Source organism: Cryptomeria japonica, chromosome 5 (assembly GCF_030272615.1).
Source record: "Cryptomeria japonica chromosome 5, Sugi_1.0, whole genome shotgun sequence".
Taxonomy (NCBI): domain Eukaryota; kingdom Viridiplantae; phylum Streptophyta; class Pinopsida; order Cupressales; family Cupressaceae; genus Cryptomeria; species Cryptomeria japonica.
Genome location: NC_081409.1, coordinates 107,024,708 through 107,046,875, shown reverse-complemented (window position 1 = coordinate 107,046,875; position 22,168 = coordinate 107,024,708). Strand labels below are relative to the sequence as shown.

Below are 22,168 nucleotides of genomic sequence, written 5' to 3'. Positions count from 1 at the left end.
ATATACCAATAGAATGCCTATTCACCTAGTATGGAAATAGCCTGCAAGCAACATCTTCATTTTGGATGTTTCTGTTTTGGAGAGTATCTTCAAATATCTTGATGTGTCCGTCTGCAATGTGATTAATGTCATTGACATGAAACTTGGAATAGAAATGTTCCAAGTTCTTGGGCATGTCATGATAAGCAGTGACTATTGTGAGAGGAGATGCATTTTGTGGACGCTAATTCACCATTGCTTGGACTACCTATTCTTGGATAACTGTCGGTGCGGCTACTTGAACGGGTCCTTGCTAGTTTCTTACTCAAGTAGCTTCTTATACTTGACGTTGAGATGGTGGAGTCTAGAATAAACGGGCAATATCTTCCACCCTTGGTGAATCTTGACTTGTTGAAGCTTCCTTCTTGCCACACCTTGGCTTTGGAGCAAACTTTAATTCTTGTAACTCTTTTGTTCCCGAAGTGGATCTTAGGATTCTTTAATGCCTTTTTGGTGAGAATGAGTTGATACGATCCAATGTGTATCCGTTGAATTCAGCCCTTCAGATCTATTGAGGACATACAGGGAGTGGAAACCTTTGGTCGAGGAGTGCTCTTTCGATTTCTACTTGGATTTCTAGGGCTTTCTGTTCTTCTTCTTCCAAAATGAAGCTCACTCAAATGTACTCGGCTGCGCTGCTCTTCAATTTCCAAGCAAGATTGTTCAATCCCGAGATAATGTCTTTTTGATTGTCTTCAAATCCCAAATTTGGCTGCAAGACTAGGGTTGTATCTTCAAGCAACACCATCTTGTTTCATGCTAGATTGTTTCCTTGAATAATGATTTCTTCTTAAGTGAAAGTTCTTCTTAAACTGCAGAGAAAGGGAGCCCTCCTAGTGCCAATTTTGTTGACAGGTGTTTTATGACCACACCAACACAGAATAAAGTGTCCAAAGGATACGCTATCCTCTCTCGAGCACAATCTTGTGTATGCTAAGATTGCAGAAGATCATACAAGCGATTCCAATGTTCCTTACGTGAACTTGCGAGTTTGTGATGGATATGAGCTCGTTTGGCTTGATGTATGCTAATAATCCAAAGGCAGACTTACACGAAGTGAATCTTTCTTATAAGGAGACTTAAGCAAATTTGGATTCAAGGAAATGTGGTGAATGATTTAGCAATGATAGGTATTTTTGGAACATTTTCTCAATGAAATATGCAAAAAGTAAATGAGTGGAAGGATCGAGAGGTTCTAATCTAAATCTAAAGAACTCAAAAGACAACAAATGCTCAAGTGAAATCGACCACACTTTGTTTCGCCAACTTTAGGAAACTACACAAAGGAAGGTGCATTCTTCAAGGGTTGTGCAAAAGATTTCCATATCAACAATGAACACCAACAAGACGAACAATGTTCATTCGACGATCGAAGTTAAACATACACATAAAAGGGCTCAACCCAACCTTACACTGCAAATAGAAATCATCTATTTGCAAAAGTTATGAGCATATAATTTCACCATGGAACAATATTATCTATCTCATTCATCTAATTGCTTGAAAAAAAATCTAACCACTTGAGGAAGAGAAACCACACAAACTTTCAAAATAACACAAGTAATCACCAAAACCAATGAGTTACTTCTCATTATCCAGATAGCTTATAGCAACAATCTCATACAAATTAACACTTCTTACAAATGAAGGGGCCAACCTCTTTTATAGAACCCAAAAATGAAAATAGATGGCCAAGATTACATTGAAATAAATGGCTAAGATCTCTTCATGCAAAACCCTAATTAGGGCTTGACCAAAAATACCCTCGGTGGCGCCAAGTAGTGGGCCTGCCAATAAATAAAGCATCACGCCCACTATGCATTAAATAACCCATCACGCCAAATAAGGCGCCCGCTATGCATTAAGTAGCCCACCACTCCATCATGCATTTAATAAATCATCGCCCAAAATAGGACATCTACTATCTCTCTTTGATGGCAAATGCTATGAATCTAGTCATGACGCCCTCGAGCTCACCTACAGAGACACTTGGCGTAGTTTCAAACTTCTACTCCAAAATGGCTATGTCCTTTTCACACTTGCAGAAAGTCTTCTCCCATCCTGGCATTGTCTCCTAAGTCATACGTATGATGCTTAAGAACAAGGAAACATTCGTCTGATGATCCCCTGAGAAGGATTCCACGAAGAAGAAATAATACAGTCTGCTTTTCAAATTATCCACTATCAACTCCTTGTCAATTAGTCTCTTTGCAAACAATGCCTCAACAGTAACAAGGATTCCCTCTTGAATTTTCTTGACTGTTGTCCTCAATCAAGCTAACTCCTCATTTGATCTTTCGAAGAATTCCTTCTCGGAATTTACTATACAGCGCCACCAAGGGAAGTTGTATGCTTCATTTTCTCTAATAACTTCACCATCTTTCAAGGCTTGTCTGGGAACTTTCATCAATACTTCTAGGCGTGCAATAGTCATATCCTAATAGATGTGCATGTCCTCCCATGCTTGGTTCACATTCTCCAGTCTGCCAAGGATAGCCAAGATTCTCTAGTATAACTAAGCCAAGTCCTCAATAAAGTTAAATGCTGCAGTGAAAATGTCCTCCACCCATTTCTTAGTGCCTTGGGCTATTTTTCTTATTTCTTCAAGTTTATCAACTGACTCCTTCGAAAGAGTTGTGGGACGAACAAAAGTTTGGTCTTCCTACTTAAATGGACACATTAAGCGTTGCACATACCCACATAGAGGTTTGTTCCATTCCTTCAATGCTTGAGAGGAATCATCAAAAACCTCTATCGCTGATGCCCTAGTAGCACATCTCAGATCAACCGTTGTCACATCATACTCTTCTGGAGTGATTTCACTTTTGGCCTTGTCAAACCTTGGCACTGCCACATGTAGAGTCCTGAATCCAGATTCGTTCCTTGTCACCTGAAAAGAATTTCTTTGCCACCTTCTTCTCTACTAGATTGTTAACCGACTTACAAATTTTTCAATTTCAAGTGTAGGATCAATTTCTTCTTATGGCTCATTCCTCATTCTTTCTTTCAGCCAATCCGTAGTGGTCCACTGCTAGTCATGTGTTTTGAACTGCTCTTGTTCCTGAGTTACTTCCTCAAGGACTCATAAGTCTTCAATTGTTGTTACTCAAAAGCAATCCTGGATATGTTGTTTTGTATCCAAAGGAAGTTCTTGTTCCTCATTTCTTTGTTGCGCAAGCCTTCAGGAAGCATTGACACTAAGTATATCATGTGCTTGTATAGTGTCTTGGCCCTCTTCTTGTGGCTGGTTTCTCATATTCAGACCTGCTACTTTCTCTGTGAAGATGCCAATTTCTTAGCAATTTTTTTTGTTGAGTTTGTTTCCAGGATGTTGGAATCGTGTTTTTAGTTTTGTAATAAGGCCAAGAGGCCATAGAGTGTGTGCTCAAATGATTGTAAGGGCCCTAAGAGTCTTTGTTTGGCCAATGTTGGCATGTGAGCTCTTAAGGGTGCCAGGTAGAGCACTTAATAGGATAAGTTGTTTTTGGGTTAATGTAGGTTGGTTGATGTTGTTTTGAAGTTGTTAAGGTCATATGAGTCATTTGAAAGTGACCAAGTTTGGGTTTGAGCAAAGTCGCTCACCTAAGCAACAAATTGCAAAAGTTGCAAAAATTGCTCACAGCAACTTTGCAACATTTTTAGACACCAACGATTAGTTGGTTGACACAATCAGTTGTGAGTGTTTGTAACTACACCAAGGCCAGTATAAGGCTTGGAAAGGCCGATGATAATCGGTTGTTGAAGGTGGTTGAGGATCGAAAGAAAATAAACAATTTTGGTTTCCCATTGTGTTCTTTTGAGTTTTTATTGTTCTTTGCAAGTTCGTACGACTTGCATGGATTGAGAATCCCAAAACAGGGTCATGGATTGTTAGACTGCTGTCTTATCTTCATTTTGTTTTTGATTTGGAGTCTTGAAGTGTTGTAGGTTGTAAATAATCTTCATTTTGTTGCAGGTGGGTTCAAGAGCCCTAAAAACCAGGGTTTTGAGAGCAAAATGGCTCCAACCTAACGTTCCATGGTGGATTTCCACTCTGAAACCTTGTGGAATGGTAGGTTGCAATGTATTCTATGTTTTCTTTTTGGTTTTGAGACAGGGGAAGCCAAATCAAAGATTTGCCACCATACCCTATGCTTGGCACGTTGAGTTGGCAAGTGTTAGGAATCATAGATAACAAGCCCTAATTGGGTGAGTTCGGTGGGTGAACCAGAAGTATGATTGGTTTCGAATTCCATACGGAGGCACAGACCCCAAACTATCATCAATTCACTCAAGCAATCGAACTGGTGAAGGAGTTTTGAACAATCCCTATTTTTAAGGCCTGGAAAGCGACAATTAGGCCTAGTTAACCAGTAAGGGTTAGATATGTTAGTGACCAAACCCACCTCCGATTTTGAGATATTTTATGTAAACCCCAAAAGGGTGTCTGGAATGACAAAGAGTTCATAGGGTTGTTAAAGAAGTTTAATCAGTGAATGCAGAATACCCCGCTGACAGGGCTACTAGAACCGATTAGGCCTAAAAGTGCAGTTTGTTTGTAAAACACCAAACCGGTAAGTGTCAAAAGCTCCTGAGTAAGGAATAGGGTTGGGAATCCACCCAAAGTCATCCATCCTAATGTGTGTAGTGTGGGGAATGAAGATCCTGTGGTAGAGGGGTTGAACTCTCAGGTTGAGTGTGAAAGAGAGTGGAAAAATAAGGTCTCCTACCCAAGAAAAATGGAACTCACAAAACAATAAGAGCTTATCCTAGCCTAAGAACCTTGGGAAGGTCAAAGAGGGTAAGTCTTACAGACCCTTGGAGGGTGTCAGGTGTAGAATCATTGGATGGTTCTTGTGTAGCTTGGAGGAGATACCTAGACAAGGTAGCACAAACCGGTGAGAGACAATCCACTCTACATCAACTGGACAATGTGCATGGTGAAGGCATCATTTGCTTTCTTGAAATAAGTAGTGTTGTACAGGTGCAACTAATGATAGTACTCGTGGACTTTGAACTATCTTGGACCGCATCCCATGGATCCTTTGCTTGACAATCCGTTGAATTTGGCCATTTTTGCCAACATATAAACAACATATGAACTCATGTAGAAGGACTAGGAATGCATCGGATTCTTCAGTTGTCCGTCCAAGTTGTTGCTAATTATCCTTGCCCAATCCACCATCTTTATCGCATCTATCACTTCCTCAATGAAGTAAAACATCCATGGCTCGAAGATGAATGTCTGTGGACAACCCATGATCCGACTAATCATCAACACGAGATCACTATACTCTTGCTTGGAGTCTATGCTAGTGAGCTGCTTGGGCATTTCAAAATGGTGAGGCTTTGGCTTTTGCATCCATTTTCTGTTGATGATTCTTGCGCATCCATCTACTCTGGAGTCATAGAGCATGGCCGCACTTTCCTTTATCTTGTACACCATGGATTGACACGTGGGGATTCCAAAGGCCTCGGCAATTGCCTCGACTGTGAGGTTTACAAAGAGTCTACCATCAGGAGCCACAATTGCTCCTCTCAGAGTTGTAGTAATTTTCACATTTGACGGTCAGCTCCAGCTACTAGATGACAAGAGGGAACCGGCTGCTGCCACAATTCCACTTCTAGCTATCTTCTTGGCTACAAGCTGACAGAGGATGTCCATTGTGACCAAATATTCTTTTCCTAAATTCTTCCAACTTGAACGTTCCTAAGTTGGTGTCAGTGACTTCCCTCCATTTCGAAATGATCTTCAACTCGGGGAGGAATCGTTCCGATTCATTTTTTATCTGTGTTTGCCTTGAAGTGCTTCCCACCTTGCTTTGCCATTTAATTTCCAGCAAAATAAAATAACTATCATTAAATTCATGCTAAGGAAATCTTAAAATCCACCAAGGGAAGAATTCCACGTTGCATATTCCAAACTTGGAATAAATAAAAACCTCTAATGATTAGAACTCATGGATGAAGAAAACCAACGCCTTAGTCACTTTTCACACCTTGCTCTTGCTAAAATTCTCCAAAATGCGATGTGAAGAATGAAATCTCATGCCTTGTTTAGATAGGAAATCCGCCTATCAAGTTGCCATGTTGGCACTAGGATAAATTTAGCAACTGCATAAATACTTTCTAAAACAATTTTCATGTTTCCATTGTGAGGGGGAGATGACTTGTCGTTCCAGTGGACCCCGCTCGTCATACTTGGCTTCAAAAATAGGAATATTCATTATGTCTTGAGTTACACCCCATTCATGGAGAATATTCTTCTTTGGGCATTCAAACTTGCTCTTCCACATCACCTTCTTTCCTAGGTGCATACAAGATAAGGAGAAAGATTTTTGAATGTTTGGCACCAATTCCATTTTTGGTGGAAGACTTCCTCTTGCTAGGGCGCATATGAGATATCCTAAAGGATTTTCAAACACTTAGTAACATTTCATCCTTTCCATGCTTGCAGACTACCTGAGTGCACTTGGGGTGGGGAGGAGGAATTTCTAAACACATAACCACTTTTCATGCCCTTCTAAGACTTGGGTACATTCTAGATAAGGAGGATATTTTTTATACTTAACCATTTTTTGCCATTTCCAAGACTTGGGCACATTTTAGACCTAGAGGAGGAATTTGGAACAAGAGGAATAATCCTCCCTACCTTGGGATTTGTGCCCAAAGAGGCATCCTTGGTGCACTTGAGATGGAAAGAGGATTTTTGGACAAAAGGAACATTCCTCCTCTCCTTAGAATTTGCACCCATGTAGAGGTTCTTGGAGCACTGGAGATAGGATGAAGGAATTCTTTAATGCCTTAGTCAAATTTTGAATTTCCATGACCTAAGCGGATTTGAGAGCTAGAGGAGATTTTTGGACTCAAAGACAATTCCTCCCTACCTTGGGACTTGTGCCCAAGGAGAGATCTCTAGCACATTTGAGGAGCAGAGAAGGATTTTTGAACAAGAGGAAAATTCTTCCTCTCCTTGGGATTTGCGCCCAAGGAGTCAATCTAGGCGCATTTGGAGTCTAGAGGAGGATTTTTGGAATGGACAATTCCTCCTCTTCTTGAGATATGCGCCCAAGAATGGTTTTTGTCTTGCTCAACCTTTCCAATGAGGATTTCCAAACTTGGCCAAAATTGGATCTTCTACTTGTTTATTTGCTTCTCCTGATTTAGAAATGGATGCTCAAGATCATTTTGCAGTCAGTGCTTCACTTCTTGCCAAGGATAGACCTTCCAAAAATAGACTTACTAAAAATAGTACGTTCTTACAAACACAAAATTAGGGCAAACGGGAACACAATGAAACTTACTAAAAATAGTTTGTGCAAACTCAAAATTAGGCCAATCAAGGCCACAATGAGACTTACTAAAAATAGTAAGTTCTCAAAAAAGGCTCAAATTTCACTGGTAGGCCCTTTGAAGGATTCTCTTTTCTACAGTTAGCCAAAATTTCACTATGCCCAAGGTTACAAACTTCTTTTCTAAGTCAGTAGGATAGAAGCCCTAATGACTGCTTCCAAACTTAGCCAAATTTTACCAAAACGTTTGGGAACTTGAGGGAATTGAGGAAATTTCTACCAGACTACCAAAAAACTCACAACCAAAAGATCAAGTGGACAAATATGTAGGGGGTCCCCATTTGGAATGGGGTGATGTGTGAATAGGTCACAACACTCGGGTCAAATTTCCACTTGGAAATAATTGTGCAAAGACAAGCGGATTTTTTTTACAAGGACTAAATTGTCCTTACGAGGACCGATTGTCCACCATTGCATTTGGTGGAAAGAAGTTAACAACAAGCAAAATTCATAGGGATAATTTTGTCCCTATTCCTATCGAAGTTCCACCAATGAGGATTGAACCAAAAATGGAAATCAATCATTACCATCAAGAGGTTTGAAGCAAAACAAAGATCAATGAGATCAAATTCAATTTTGTCCCTATACACATCTGATTTCCACTCCTTATGTGATAAGGGAAATAAAAATGCTAAGCAAATTTTCATAAGGACTAAATTGTCCCTATGCAAGTCGATTTCCCCACAAAGGCAATTGGAATTTGAGACAAATTTATCTCTATGTAACCTGAGTCAACTTCAAGAGATTCGATCTTTTGTGAAGACCAATCAAAGGTTGGGACGAATTGATCCCTATATGGTGCGATTTTCCACTCATGGCTATTCAAAATTCAAACAAAACAAAAAAATTAAAATCATACTTATTGATGTTTTATTTACAAATCGGCTTGGAGGAAATTTGAAAAGACATGATTTGAAGGGACATAAGCCGACCTCATTGAAATGATTCATCAACATATAAAGGAGGATTTAAGAGAGCAAGGAAAACATTCAAATTCAAAATCTATTTTCTCCAAGGCAGAGCAAACTGATTGCCAGCAGACCAGCGACTTTCAAGAAGGCTTTCTCATTTCTAAGCTGCAAGGAGTAAAGGAAGGGGCTGATCGCAGATCAAAGCCCTCATTGATTTCAAACTAGGATCTTTGGACCTCCCTTTATCAGATTTAAAGAAAAAATTACAGAATACAATCAGTCATCCTTGAAATTTTGAGGAGAAGACATCCCAGAATTTTGAGTAGTAATCAGACCTAAGTGAAACATATAAAGAATCATTTCACACTTAAAGATGTGATTAATGTTTATTTATGGTGTATTAATTCAAATTAGATCTCTTTTGCAGGTATGATTGCAAGCGAATGAGGAGTGGAGCACAAGGGTGTGAGACAAAGAATATCAAGATCAAGTGGTCAACTCGTCCTACACTTCAAGAACAACATAAAGATCAACATAAGAGAAGACCAGCTCAAGATGCCCAAGTTTGTTGGATAACCTGAAAGGCATGAGGTGAAGTTGGATAATAGGCAAGATGATGGCACTTCACAGAATGGAAGGACTCAACATCATTGCACCGTACATGAGGACAAGATCAAGACCTATCCATGAAGATATAAAGATGTTTTACAAATCTTGGATTTCTTCCAAAAATCCATGAATCATTGCTAATACGCCAAGGTGAAAGATTCAATGGAGCAATGCAAGTTAATCAAGTCTACAAGGCAAGTTGAGGTGGCATCCCAATAATCATTCATCCAATCAAAGGGCCCCAAGTCAGCATGTCTAGATACAATGAACCTGACTCATCTAAGGAAGGAGCAAGCGACACATGGTGTTTCATCAAATATTATTTCACATACCTAACATATTTTCTCATTGGTTAGGATTATTAGATGGACATGTGTCTGATTCGCTGTGATTATTTCATTGGCCAAAAAGGGGTTATTTTAACTAAACCTAATTGGGGTTTCATCTTGTAATCTCGGTCGTTGATTGTGAATCAGTTTGAGCCATTGAAATGTAATAATGAGACCTCTATATAAGGCTCAACACTCTCATTTGTAAAGGTTAACAATTAGAAATTAGGAGTTAGAGTAGAAGTTAGAATAGGAGAAGGCAAAGATTGTTGCCAAGATCTTGTCGTAAGAGACATGTTGTTTTCATTGAAGTTATGGTGAATTCTCTAGTTAACATGTTGTATGGTCTCTACTTCTCATTTGCTTTAAAGTTGGTTAGATGAATGGAAGATATCATTGTTGATGAATGGCGTACCTAATGTTCATAATACTGGTAATTTGTTGATTGCAAATTGCAGTGTGTAGTCGACTGAACTTGTGTGAAAGCTTAACTTCTATTACTTCATGCTCATTGTTCGTGTGGTTGATGTGCATTGGTGATAAGAAAATCATTCGTTTACCCTTAGGAGATTGCAACAGTTTTGTGTAGTTGTTCCTTGATGGCAAAACAAAGCTTTGTTTGGTCACACCTAATCATCAATTAGTTCCAACATTCTTAGGATTAGATTAGCTTTCTTAAGCATTAATTCCTTTTGCTATTTGTTTTCCAATTTAAGTAAGTCTTCATGTTCCAGCAACATTCATGTTCAACGTAAGCCCCCTTGTGATTCCAGCAATATCACATCAAACAAAATGAGTTTATACATGAATAAAGTCAAGACCTGACTATCGGAACCTTGGAGTCATCTCGTTTGATCACATAGTTTAGCATCCGAGAGGTCCTTGTTCAAGAGAGGATAAAATACTTTGTATTTTACTTTGTGTTGCATAGTGTCATAAAAAACACATCAATAATCACCCTTTCTTCCAATGAACATCCCTATGGCCACAGACTGCAAGGCCAGGCGATTCACAATAATATTGGTGCCCCTCAACTCCTTGAATAATATTTTGGCATTATTGATCACCACTTTTGCTCCCTTACACACCAAGTAAAGGGCGATTTCTCTACCGATCCCTCACAACGTGCCCATCATGATGGCCATTTTATTTTTCCACATTTAATTTATGTCCGCAACCCCTACAAAACTCCATTCACAGCTTCAATTCCAACCCACCACAATGTACATTGAGCTGTGCCGTATTTATTAATGATTTGACATGTAAATGGATGTCAAATTTACATTAAGGGGTTTTAGTTTTTATGTACACAGTAACAACATGAGACCTCATAATACCACTTTAGAATGCCTCTTGGTGCATTTAGTTTTATAACCAGTGCCCACATGTCTGCCATTGGTACAAGTCAAGACTCATGGCATCATAGGTTCAATAACATTAGATGGTATGTGACTGAAGATTATATAAATATCATAATGTTCATAACAGAATTCATTTTATGGGTATTTTTGGCATTTGCCTTAACTTGTAATATGCATGTACCACGATAGCTATGTTGAAAATTATGTATCAAAGAAATAAAGAAAAAGCACCAAAGGGAGCAAGATTACTTGGACAGATTATGAGGATCCTGATTGAAGCATTATACAGGATGACTTTCTGAAATGAAATCCTCATGGAATTTTTGCAAATGCAGCATATTAGATAGGCAGGATCTGCTAATTTAGGCAAGAAAGCTATACAAGAGTTATGAAAATACAGACATTAGTAGCCTCGTCATAAGTATAAAAACTTTAAAACACTGATGTGCTCCATTCAACCAAAATATAATGAAAACTGACTCCTTAAGGATAAATTCCCCTGAAACACCATTCTTGCAAAATAAAGCTGGTTATAGAGAAAAGATCAGTGCATCGGCAGTAACACTCCAGCACTTCAATAGTTTATGACTTTTACTTCCTCACCCAAATAAAAAACCTATTAATCCTCTTTATGTTTCTCAAATACTAAGAATTCTGAGAATTGTCATACTCTAAAATCATGACAAGAAATTTAGAGGGGCAGTGTCATTTTGGGTACAAGATGAGAAGAACATTGTAAACAATAGAAGCATTCAAATATTTCAATATCATTGTAACATTCATGTGCTAGAAAGTGAAACAAGTAACAGTCTTACTGTGCTCTTATTTCTTCTTTTTTGGCTTTGTTCACTGCTTCCTTGTGGCTTTCTATGCGAGATCGCTCCAATTCCAACCTATCCATCTCGTCTTCAATGACTGTGTGAGATTAATTGTGTTAGAATTAAACTGTGCTAAGATTAAACACCTTCAGACAGGCTGTTGGTATCTTAGGTTTACAAAAACTTATCTAAGCTCTTGCATTAATTGATGCTCATATTGCTGCTCTCTTTCCAATTCAGTGTGTAAGGATTGCAATTTTTCATCTGCTACTCCCTCCTTCTTTGCAGACTCCACTTCCCTTTCATGCACAAGTACTTTGCCCTCAATGCCTGCTGTCATGATGATTGAATTAGCAAATAAAATGGGAAAAATAGCATGTGAGTAAAACTGTAAGCCAATATATTAAAAAAACTGGAAAAGAAGAAAGTGCTACCAAGATATTCATAATTACATAAATAAAACAAGAGATCAAAAATTCAAGGGAAAAGAAACTAAAGATCAGATTGAACCCTACATTAAACACTACCCACCTAAATTGAAACTCGCTAGAAACATTTTTCCCACATGAATTAGAAGCAATTCCAAACCCTAGGAAAATAGAAGCTAAGCGTATGAATCTAAACACCAAATCGACCAGAAAAAAGTTCCAATGACGATTAAACTTATTTCAATCACTTCCATGTAAGAAAAACAAGTCAAAACATGCACTCAAAAATAAATGATCAAAGATAATAATGCCAGTAAATTACCTTTCAAGGCTGTTTGGACTTCTGACAAGTCCTCCTCAACAACAGATTTGAGATCGCTTATTTCTTGTTGTACTTCAGCTAACACAGAAAAATCTCTAGCAGTGTCAAGAACTCGACTGAGATCATCAGCAAGCGACAGTATACCCTCTAGGTCTAGACTCTGCACAGCATCAGGTTTAATAGAGTCCAAGGAGTTCATTCTGAAGAAAGTAACCTTTTAAAGTGAAATTAGGTCGTCACACCTGCAGGATGCATATTCAAGCCATCTAAGGAGCATATCTAGCACTAACTACTGAAAACTCTGTCATTCCCATGAAAGAGATAATATTTCAAAATGTTTTTTATAAGGTAATTGTTATGCCACATAACAGAATACATTACAAGTCATGTTCAGTCTGGTCTATCCTACTCTAATGCATTCAAGATAGCAACTATCATAAGGAACCTTTTTGCGATGTCCCCTTTTTTTATCTACAAATACTGAATTGGTTGGCAGTTAACCAGGACTGAGTTTTGAATGCAATGTTGTCAACAATTAGGACAAGAGGGTCTTTTCAGCTAGAGGGTGTTAACTGAGTCTTCCTCTTGAAGCAGCTTAGTTGACCAGTTAACTAGTTGCGATTTAAAATAAAGGCTGTTGCATATGTTTAATCTCATAGCTGGAGTTACCTGTGGTCTTCATCAGGAAATGAGGTAGCGTTTGGTCAATTGACTACCAGAAATTGTGGAGAGTTGTTTGTCAGTTAGATGCCACTAAATGTCGAATTTAATTGCATTGATTTAGGATCGCATATGTTGGGAGTATAGGAAGTGCTGGAACGAAAGGAAAGGCGATGGTGGAAATTACAAACCAAAAATTTTATTCTGAAATTTACACGCCTACAGCAATTTGCACCTGAGACAAAAAGCCTCAACAACTAGCATTATTGCAGGACAACAGAAGGGTAGAGCAGGGTGTTGAGATCTACAGTCATTCAGTTGGCATGCTCACAGTGATTGGAAGCTTTAAGGTGTTAAATGGGTACAACCAGTAAGTTCTCTAAGATTCATTCTTATTTCTATTGAATTTGTATATTTACAATAGGGAAAAAAAGAAATCACAATGTATTTCTGTTGTTCAAATCCTTTCTAGGCATATTTTCTGTGTTTTATATGAGATTATTATGGTGATATCAGAGCTGTAATCTTGAAATTTATTTGCTTCTGGATTGGATTGTGTGACTTTTTTTAGCATCAACATTTCGGATCACACACTGTGATCCATCATCAGGATGTTTAGAGAATGCCAGGATAAGAAAGATAGTATGTTTAAACACAAACACATATATAAAAACAAATATATATATATATATATATATATATATATATAAACAAACACAAATATATATATAAACAAACACAAACAATGATAAACCAAAACAATTAGACATATGTACCACATGTTAGAAAGTGACACAAAATGAAGTATCAGCTTAGGAAACAGAGGAAACAAAAAATGTCACTGGGACAGACAACAGGAATTTATGACATGATGAAATCCTTGAAGGATGGGCAGCAACAGCTTATCAAACTCTTCATTCAGAGCATGCAGAGTAAGCAAACCAAGGAAACAAATCATGCTACTACGTCTTTGGGAAATGGTGCACAAGGAGAGCCGTCATCTTCAGCAATGAACGAAAACACACCAACAAAATCAGTTAGTATACAGCAATACCAATAATCACATTCTTGTATAAGCAAGTCTTGTTGCAAGTCAAAGATATAGACAATCAACAGAAGGTGGATTTGGATGCTCTTTGCACAAAATATGGGGCAAAGAGTACAAAATTCTGGAGAAAAATTTCTTTTGTGAATTTTCATATGCTGAAGTTAAAAACTAGAACCAAGAATGGAAGTAAACTTACCCCAAACAGGCCTTGGAAAGATTTCCAAGGTAGTTTGGGAAAATGGACCATTCCATCAATTGATGGATCCAACTAAACCCCAATGCAAACTTGGATCGTAAAACTGAACACTCACTCCTCAGCAAGCCCTATGTACAAGGAGGAAGCAATCGAATTTGCAATCCTTCACTAGAAGAGGGTTGCACATGAGTGGTCATATCACAATTTAGTCACTCAAGGGCTCAACCTCATCGCCATCTGTGAGTATTTCTGCAAGAGGTTGATCGACAGTTTTTATAGACAAGACCCAAAGAAACATTTTAGAGAGTTGGCTTAGTTACAACATCAAGGCTCAATGCATGCATATGTAGCAAATGTTTAGAGGATAGAAATGGTGTCGTTTGATGTGTTAGAGAGCCATCTACCATTCTTTTTCACAAGAGGGTTCAAAGAACCCCTTAGCTGCTTAATTGAGGCCATTGAACCAAATTCAAGGCCAAGTGGCATCATAAGGGCCTTCCATGGGTCTACAAAAGAGGGGGTGAGTTAAAGATCACCACCTCAACAACAAGAAACTCCATATAAACCCACTTGAGATTACTGAATTTGGGGACAAAAACCCCCCTAGCTAGTTAGTGTGATTTCATCTGAGAATCATCATTGAGCTACAAATTGAAGCTTCAGTTATGGATTGCAATTATTACATTTTTTAAGTCTTTTGGAGTTGCAGATTTGATATTGTTTGTGATGAGTTTGTTGAAGTTTTTTTTGAATGAGCAAACTAAAGGATTTCTTTGCTGGCTGTACCATTAATTTTAAGCAAGTTGTACCTGCTCTCATGGTCATACCATCTACAAAGGTTTTCATTGTTGCTAATGAACACATTTCTGTCATTCTGAGATGTGTTGGTGTTTGTTTTATCATCTACCACACATTAGAATAGGATACCCGAAGGTATTCTATCCTCTCTTGAAAAATCACTACCGATTCCAAGGTCCATATGTGCAAACAAGCGACTTTAGTGGAATAGCTTCTTGGGTAGTTGTTGTGACCTTTTTACACATCGCCCCATTGCTAACGGGGACCCCCTCTTTGCTAGCTTCCTGCGTCGTTAGGTTAGGGTTTTGACTGCTTAGTGGGCAATTTTGCGTTTTCCGTGCCTGAGTCTCAGAGTTTTGATCATGCCTAGTGCCGTCTAGGGTTTTTTAAGTGTTAGGATCAAGTTGCAAAAGATGATTTTTTTTAATGATCCTAAGTTTTGCTAAGTGTTTGAGCATTTGAACGTTAACGTGCTTTTAAACACGTGCATCGATAATTTTAAAGTGCTAAGATATTCACAAACCTTTTGGAGTTGTTTTCTCACTCCTAAGGTAATATTTAAGTTGGTTTCGCACTTTATTCCAACATTTTCCTGGCGTTTCGCTCATATTTTTGGAAAATTAGTCTAAGTCCAGTTAAATTTAAAGTCGCTAAGTAATTTTGAGTGGTTAAAATGTTAAAATCCTAAGGGAAATCCATATTCCAAGGGTTAAAGGGTCAAAATCCATGCTAGAGGTGATTTTCCCCTCACATTCCAGACTACCCAACCCATTCCCCCACTCAAATCCATACTACACATGGGTTTCCCCTGGAATCCATACTGGCCACTAACTTCCCCCACTGTTTATCCACACCTGGAGCGATTTTCCCCTAGGAATGCTAAAATTTGGCTAAGTGTCAAGATTTATCCAGACACCCATCGAATTTCCCCTGGGAGTGCGGATTGGAGTGCAAGGATAATTCCATGCCTGGGTCGTTTTTCCACCAGGATTTTTGTGACAACTAAGTTAGGATTTTTGTTCGGATTTTTATCCAGACAGGGATCGATTTTCCCCTGAGCATTTTTGTAAAGATTTTTGTCCGGATTTTTGTCCAAACAGGGATCGATTTTCCACTGGGAACATTATGAAGAGTTTTGAGTCCGGATTTTTGTCCAGACCGAGGTTGAATTTCCACCAGGGAGGTATTTTTTCAAGTTAAGTGATTTTTGAGTGTGGATTTTTGTCCAAACACCCATCGAATTTCCCCTGGGAGGTGATTTTTTGCAAAATGAGTGCATTTTTGTCTGGATTTTTGTCCAAACTCCTATCGATTTTCCCTTGGAGGGTGATTTATGTGCATTTTGATGATTTTGAGCATGGATTTTTATCCAAGCATGGGTCGAATTTCCCCTATGGGACAAATTTTGACACTTAAGCGATTTTTTAATCCCAACCTATAGCGATTTTCCCCTGGAGGCTTTATTTTGGATTTAAATTGCAATATTTTAAATAAAAGCCCCATTTTGATTGCTTTTAAATAATTATTAAATGATTATTTAAAATTTAAAAACAAATTTAATAACTTGCAATAATTATTAAATGTTTGAATCTTCTAGAAGCAAGTTAGGGTTTCACCAAGCAAGTATTTATACAAGTGTTTTTTTATCCCACATTGCTTGTGTGGTGAAAGTTGGAGCTGAAAGCAAGTATATGAGAGGAACTTCAGCATTATTTTATTATTATTTCTACCAGGTGTCTCCATGAGAGCGATTTTTTCAGGTTGGGCGAATTTTTTTACCAAGGCATTTTTGTGAAGTGTGGGATTGAGGATTTATTTTCCTCCATTTTTTCCAGCTTGCTGATTTATTCCTCTTGGTTGCCATTAAAGACCAATTTCAGATTTTCGATTTTGCTAAGTTTGGCGATTTTTTCCAAATTTAGCAAATTTTTGGTGAAAGTTGGCGAATTTGTGTTTGGAGACCTTGGGCGATTTTTCCTCCACCATTGTTGCTTGCTGTTCAAACCTTCATTTCTGCAGATTGCTGCCATTAACAACAATTTTCAGAATTTTGAAAATTTCGATTTTTTTTGCTAAGGAAGGCAAATTTTTGTGTTTGGGGTTTTCAATCCCAACTTGGGCGATTTTTCCAGATTATTGCCATCATCCATTATTGCAGATCCGAGCTACCATTGGCATCAATTTTCAGATTTCCATTTTAGCGCTAGACTTGGGAAAATTTCGATTTTGCTTGGAGGCCACATTTTGGTGGATTTTTCATGCATGTTTGTTGGCTGTCATCATTTCCAGCCTGCTGATTCGCTTCAGATCTGAGGTTTGCTTCAGATTTTGACCTCCATTAATGGCTGCCATTAATTTTCAAACTTAAGCTTTTATTGCCCAGCCAATTCTAACTTAAATATTTAGCATTTGGAGAAATTTTGTGGAGTTTTCTGTGCACTTTTTAGACCATTTTATCGCTGTTGCAGGTCTGAAACTCCATTGTTAGGCGGTTGTCCTCAGAAATTTCATTTCCAACCACCTAACCAATTTTGGCGAATTTGCTTGGGGCTGTTTCCTAAGCCTTTTTTCATCATTTTCAAGGATTTAAACCACTTTGCAAGGTGCTGGTAAGTCTGAAGTGTTCGATTTTTAGACTTGTCCTCAGAAAACTAATTTTTACCAGCCATACTTACATTCCAGAAAATGATTGTTTTCATCAATAAAACTGATTTCTATTGATTTTATGCACATTTTGAAGATTACAACATATTTTAAAAGTCTGAATTTTCAGGTTGTCTTCAGAATTTTGACCTCCATTGTTGACTGCGGAAGGTGTCTTCAGACATTCATTGTGTGAAAACACAACCTTTCACACCTTTCCTAAGTCATCATCAATCCGGTATACTCCTTTGCATTCTTTGCTTGCATATTTTCTAAGCGTAAGGAGGTATAAATGAATTTTTATGGAAGGCTTCCATGCCTTAGTGTTGTCACACATTGAACGTAATTACTAAAATTTACCAAGTGTATGGATTAGTTTCCTGACTTCATGCTCTAAACTAGCTAAATCTCTAGAAAGTCAAGAATTTTATTACAAGTATTTATTTTTATCCTAGGACTAACTTCCAGTTTCGTGCAGGTGCAATGTCGAAGTCAGGATACAAGGAAAGGAAAGAGCTGCTGAAGACGTTGGAGATTGGATTTTATCCAGAGTTCAAGATTTCATCCAAATGGAGGGAGATCACTGATACCAACATGCATTTCCTGGACTTCGACCAGATGCAGCGTCGGATGTTCGGATCCAGAGATCAAATTCCTTCTCCAGCATATGCGAATATTATGAAGAGTGGCATTTTCCATGCCGCTGGGTTTCCACAATCCATACAGTACAGTGAGTTGATCCTGGAGTGTACACGATGTTACGATCCGCTCACAACAATGATCAAGAGTCCGAAGGGTGTTGTCATCGCCTACCTTGCTGAGGATGCCATTGCTGAGGTATTCGGAATTCCACGCAGTACAGACATGAAGGATGTGACCAAGGAAGATTATGCAGACAGATACACGAAGAAGATGGGTGTATGCAAGAGTTTAACTAATAAAGAATGGATGATTGAACCTAGAAATCATCATTCCAAGGCTCCCAAGACACTTATGTGCGTAGATTTTAAGGAGGAATATAGTGATTTGATATTCCTACTCAACAGAGTGATGGGAATGCCGCAGGGAGCAATATTTCATGGATGGATGTTCTACTTCATCTAGGATTGTCTTAAAGGGACACTAGTGAATTGGTCTAAGATCATAAGCAACAATCTGGATTTTCAGTTGAGGAATGTAGAGAGGTCCAAGTCATTCGCCATGACTTCTTACCTGGTGTACCTGCTTGCACGGTTTGTTTCATACAGAGGATTAATATGCAAAGGTGAAGTCGGGAATGGGCAAGGATAGTTTAAGAGTTATGAATGCTACCCCCAGTTGAGTATGCATAGAATTGAAGACTATAAAAGAGTGAATGATGCATTCACTATGTACATCACACGGATGCTACAGGGCGGAATCCACAAAAGATTGTCCAAGGAGGCAACAGAGTTAATAGAGAAATATGGATCGTGGTATATACAGTTTCCCACTTTCACATACCTCAGGATTCATGGGTTTCAATCTGAACCCTACAGGCTTCCTAGGTATCCTACTGACAGAATGATATTGTTGGAAGTGGTAAGACAACTTCTAGAGTTCGATGTTATCCAGAGAGAGAAGCACAAGACAGGAATGACATTCCTTATTTCAGTTGGGAAGACGTCAGAGGTCTGCCAATCTACCATAGCTGCCAGCACTGCAGGTGAGGAGATTGCATTCTACAGATTTGCTACCTACAAGAAAAGAGAAAGATTTGATCCAGACAAGAAGGTCGGAAGGATCAGAGGAGAGAAGTTCACTCACAAGGTTGACATAGAAGATTATTGGGCTAACTTAATGGATGAACAAGCAGTAAAGAGAAGAATGTGGTCCTGAATGTCAGTGGATTTCATGAGGAAGTGTGGACATTTCCTCATCCCTGATCAGGTATTAGATGATAGAGATCATACACACCCACATTATGAGAATGAAATGAAGAAGGCAATCCTATTGCCAAATTGGTCAGAGTCAGAGGAGACTGATCTGAATATATTGATGAGAGAAGTCTTGAATTTCTCCCGCACATGGGTAGATATGCAAATGAACAAATTAGTTGACATGGGTGTTCCCTTCACTTATGAGAGGATGAAGACGGAAGAGTCTACTTCCGAGGATAATCAGAGGACTGTAAGTGATGTCAGGATTCATGCAGACGAAGAGAGTCAAGCTCCCAAAAGAAGGAAGAACATGCATGGAGAAGTCAAGGCTAGAGAGAAGAAGATTGAGGATGTGAAGAAAAAACAGAAGACTATCATTCCTTCACCCCCTCCCAGTGTCTCATCAATCGAAGTGATTGAAGTAACAGAACAGAATCAGGAGACTCAACAGTGTTCCAACACAGTGATACTACCAGAGAATACTCAGGAATTTCATGCCACAGCAACATCTGCACCTCCTAATGAGAATGATGACCAGCCGGGATCCCCTACTGTCCTTTTGGAAGTTAGTTTGGGAAATGATGTATATGATTGGACTAGGAATAATCCTGATGATAATGATGAAGTTATCTCGACACTAAAGGACCTTGATCAAGAAATATGTCTTGATGATGGTATGGAGATGACCGCTATTCCTGAATGGTTGAGGAAGAGTATGGAAAAAAGTAAACAAATGATAGAAGTACAGCCTATTGAGGATATTGATGACTACCTAGCTAGGAGTGCTAAGAAGAAAGAGCCCAAGAGAGCGGAGATTTTGTCGCACATAGCTAGAGATGAGACAGGAATGTGGATTGCACAGATTGTTGTTCCTAGAGCAGGCATGACAGTGGACATTGCTACTCCCGTGGATTTCCAGATCACTTCAGTTGCCCTTGGTCGTCCATCCGCAGGGCAAGAATTTCAAGAGATTGGTGACAACCTCCAAGCAATCAATGCCAAGTTAGACACAGCGATTGCGGAGAATGAAAGGTACAAAGAAGAAAATATTAGACTCAGAGAGTATATTGCAGGGACAAGGCGTGGGGATCCCACCCTTATTTCCCCTATTGCAGTTGACCAGGGAATACATTCACACTACGAGGTAGCGAGAGGTACACACTCCGAGGTGGAAAAGTGGATTGAAAGCACAAGAAGGCAGGCAGATGATTTCCTTATTCAGTTTGTCCAAGCATATGATAAGACAACAACGCTTGTATTCAGAATCCAGTATTTGGAGGGAGTTTGAGAAAAATTCCGACCTATCCAAGAGAAGACTATTCCACGCCTCCTGGCATTGAAGAAGGTTCCTAATTCCATTTTGGTCAGCGAGAACATTGTGCACAGTGGAGACATATATAATTTCCATGGCTGGTATTGTGCACTAGCTTTGAAGAAATCAGCTTATGAGAACGCCCAATCGAGTTGTATGGAGATGGAAGGATTAATTCAAGACATTCAGATGAAAATCCTTGCCTCGATTGAGGAATTATTGGGTGTTGATGTTAGTGATGCTAGTGGTTTACACTTAGCCGAATTAAGAGACAAGATAAAATTTATGTATTTTTGCCAGTTGGACCCTTTGCAGAAGAGTCAGATAGATGACTTGGTCTCTTTGTTGATTCATGTTCATAATTCGCAGAAGCTCATACCTGAATGGGAGAACACTTTGAATGCTTGCTCGGATTCATTGGATGTGATTGATTTACAGCAGGATACCTTGCCTAGCATTTCCATGGAAGAGTTAGATTCAGTTTTGGCTAGACTCTTGGAGTATGCTAGGAGAGAGAGAGATGCAGGGAGGAATCTTCTAGAAGATTCCCTATTTGATGACTAGGTATCTTTTCATTGGGCCATATGTTGGTGGCACCATTTTTTATGTAACCCTAATTAGGGCAATTCTAGGGTTTTGTTAGCATGATCTTGACTGTTGATCTTAGATCAATCTTGGCCATCCATTTTGTAAGAGACTCTATATATGCCTCCTTGTCTCTCATTTGTAAGAGAGTTTTTGTAGAATTGTTGGTATATCGTACAGCTATTTGAATCCTAATCATTGTTCAATTGTTGGTGATTTTGCTCTTCAAATGTTGTCTTTGCATTCATGGTTCTCAATTCCTCCAAGTTAGATTAGATTTTAGATTAGAATTTATTTTCATGTATGTTAAGATTGAGTGGAAGATTTGTTGAATTCATTTGTGTGGAATCCTTAACCCATACCACTAGCCTCTTGCCCCTGGTAAGTGCGCCTTGTGTGGTCAACTGGAATTTGAGTAAGCATAACTTCAACTATTACGCATCCGTTGACAAGCATCAACTTGGATGGTGTCAACGTTTGATGGTGATAGCTTGAAAACCTTTAAGTATACCTTAGACGATTGCACTAAGCTTGTGTCAATACCTGATTGTGAGACCTTGCCTGGTTTGATTCCACTAAATCCATTCATCATTTCCTACACTCCTAGTTTTAGAATAGATTTCCTGAACCCTATTCTTTTTCCCCCTTTATTAGTAAGAAGTAAATCCAGAGCCATATTGATAAATCTTGAGTTGTCAGCACACCTATTCCGCATCATTCATGATAATCCAAACATTTGCGTAAGTCCCCAAAGTGAAACACAACAATTCACATCAACCACTAAACTTACCCACTTGTCAAGACCTGACACGTAGAAGCCTTGGAATCACATTAGTTGATCTCATCCTTAGCATCTAAGGTGATTTTGTTCAAGAGAGGG

The 22,168-nt window shown here is 38.7% G+C and overlaps 1 protein-coding gene across 2 annotated transcripts in view; it reads right to left on the bottom strand.

Annotated features, from left to right (window-relative positions):
* LOC131067272 (kinetochore protein SPC24 homolog) overlaps nucleotides 1-22,168 on the bottom strand; it is an 83,990-nt gene that overhangs the window by 36,072 nt on the left and 25,750 nt on the right. For both annotated transcript variants that reach the window (XM_059221277.1, XM_059221278.1), the window contains exons 2-4: nucleotides 12,149-12,390; nucleotides 11,587-11,728; nucleotides 11,396-11,497 (exon numbers count right to left, since the gene is read on the bottom strand). In XM_059221277.1, coding sequence (XP_059077260.1) covers nucleotides 11,396-11,497; nucleotides 11,587-11,728; nucleotides 12,149-12,347 — 443 coding nt within the window. In that variant the 5' untranslated portion in view covers nucleotides 12,348-12,390. The remainder of the gene's footprint in view (nucleotides 1-11,395; nucleotides 11,498-11,586; nucleotides 11,729-12,148; nucleotides 12,391-22,168) is intronic.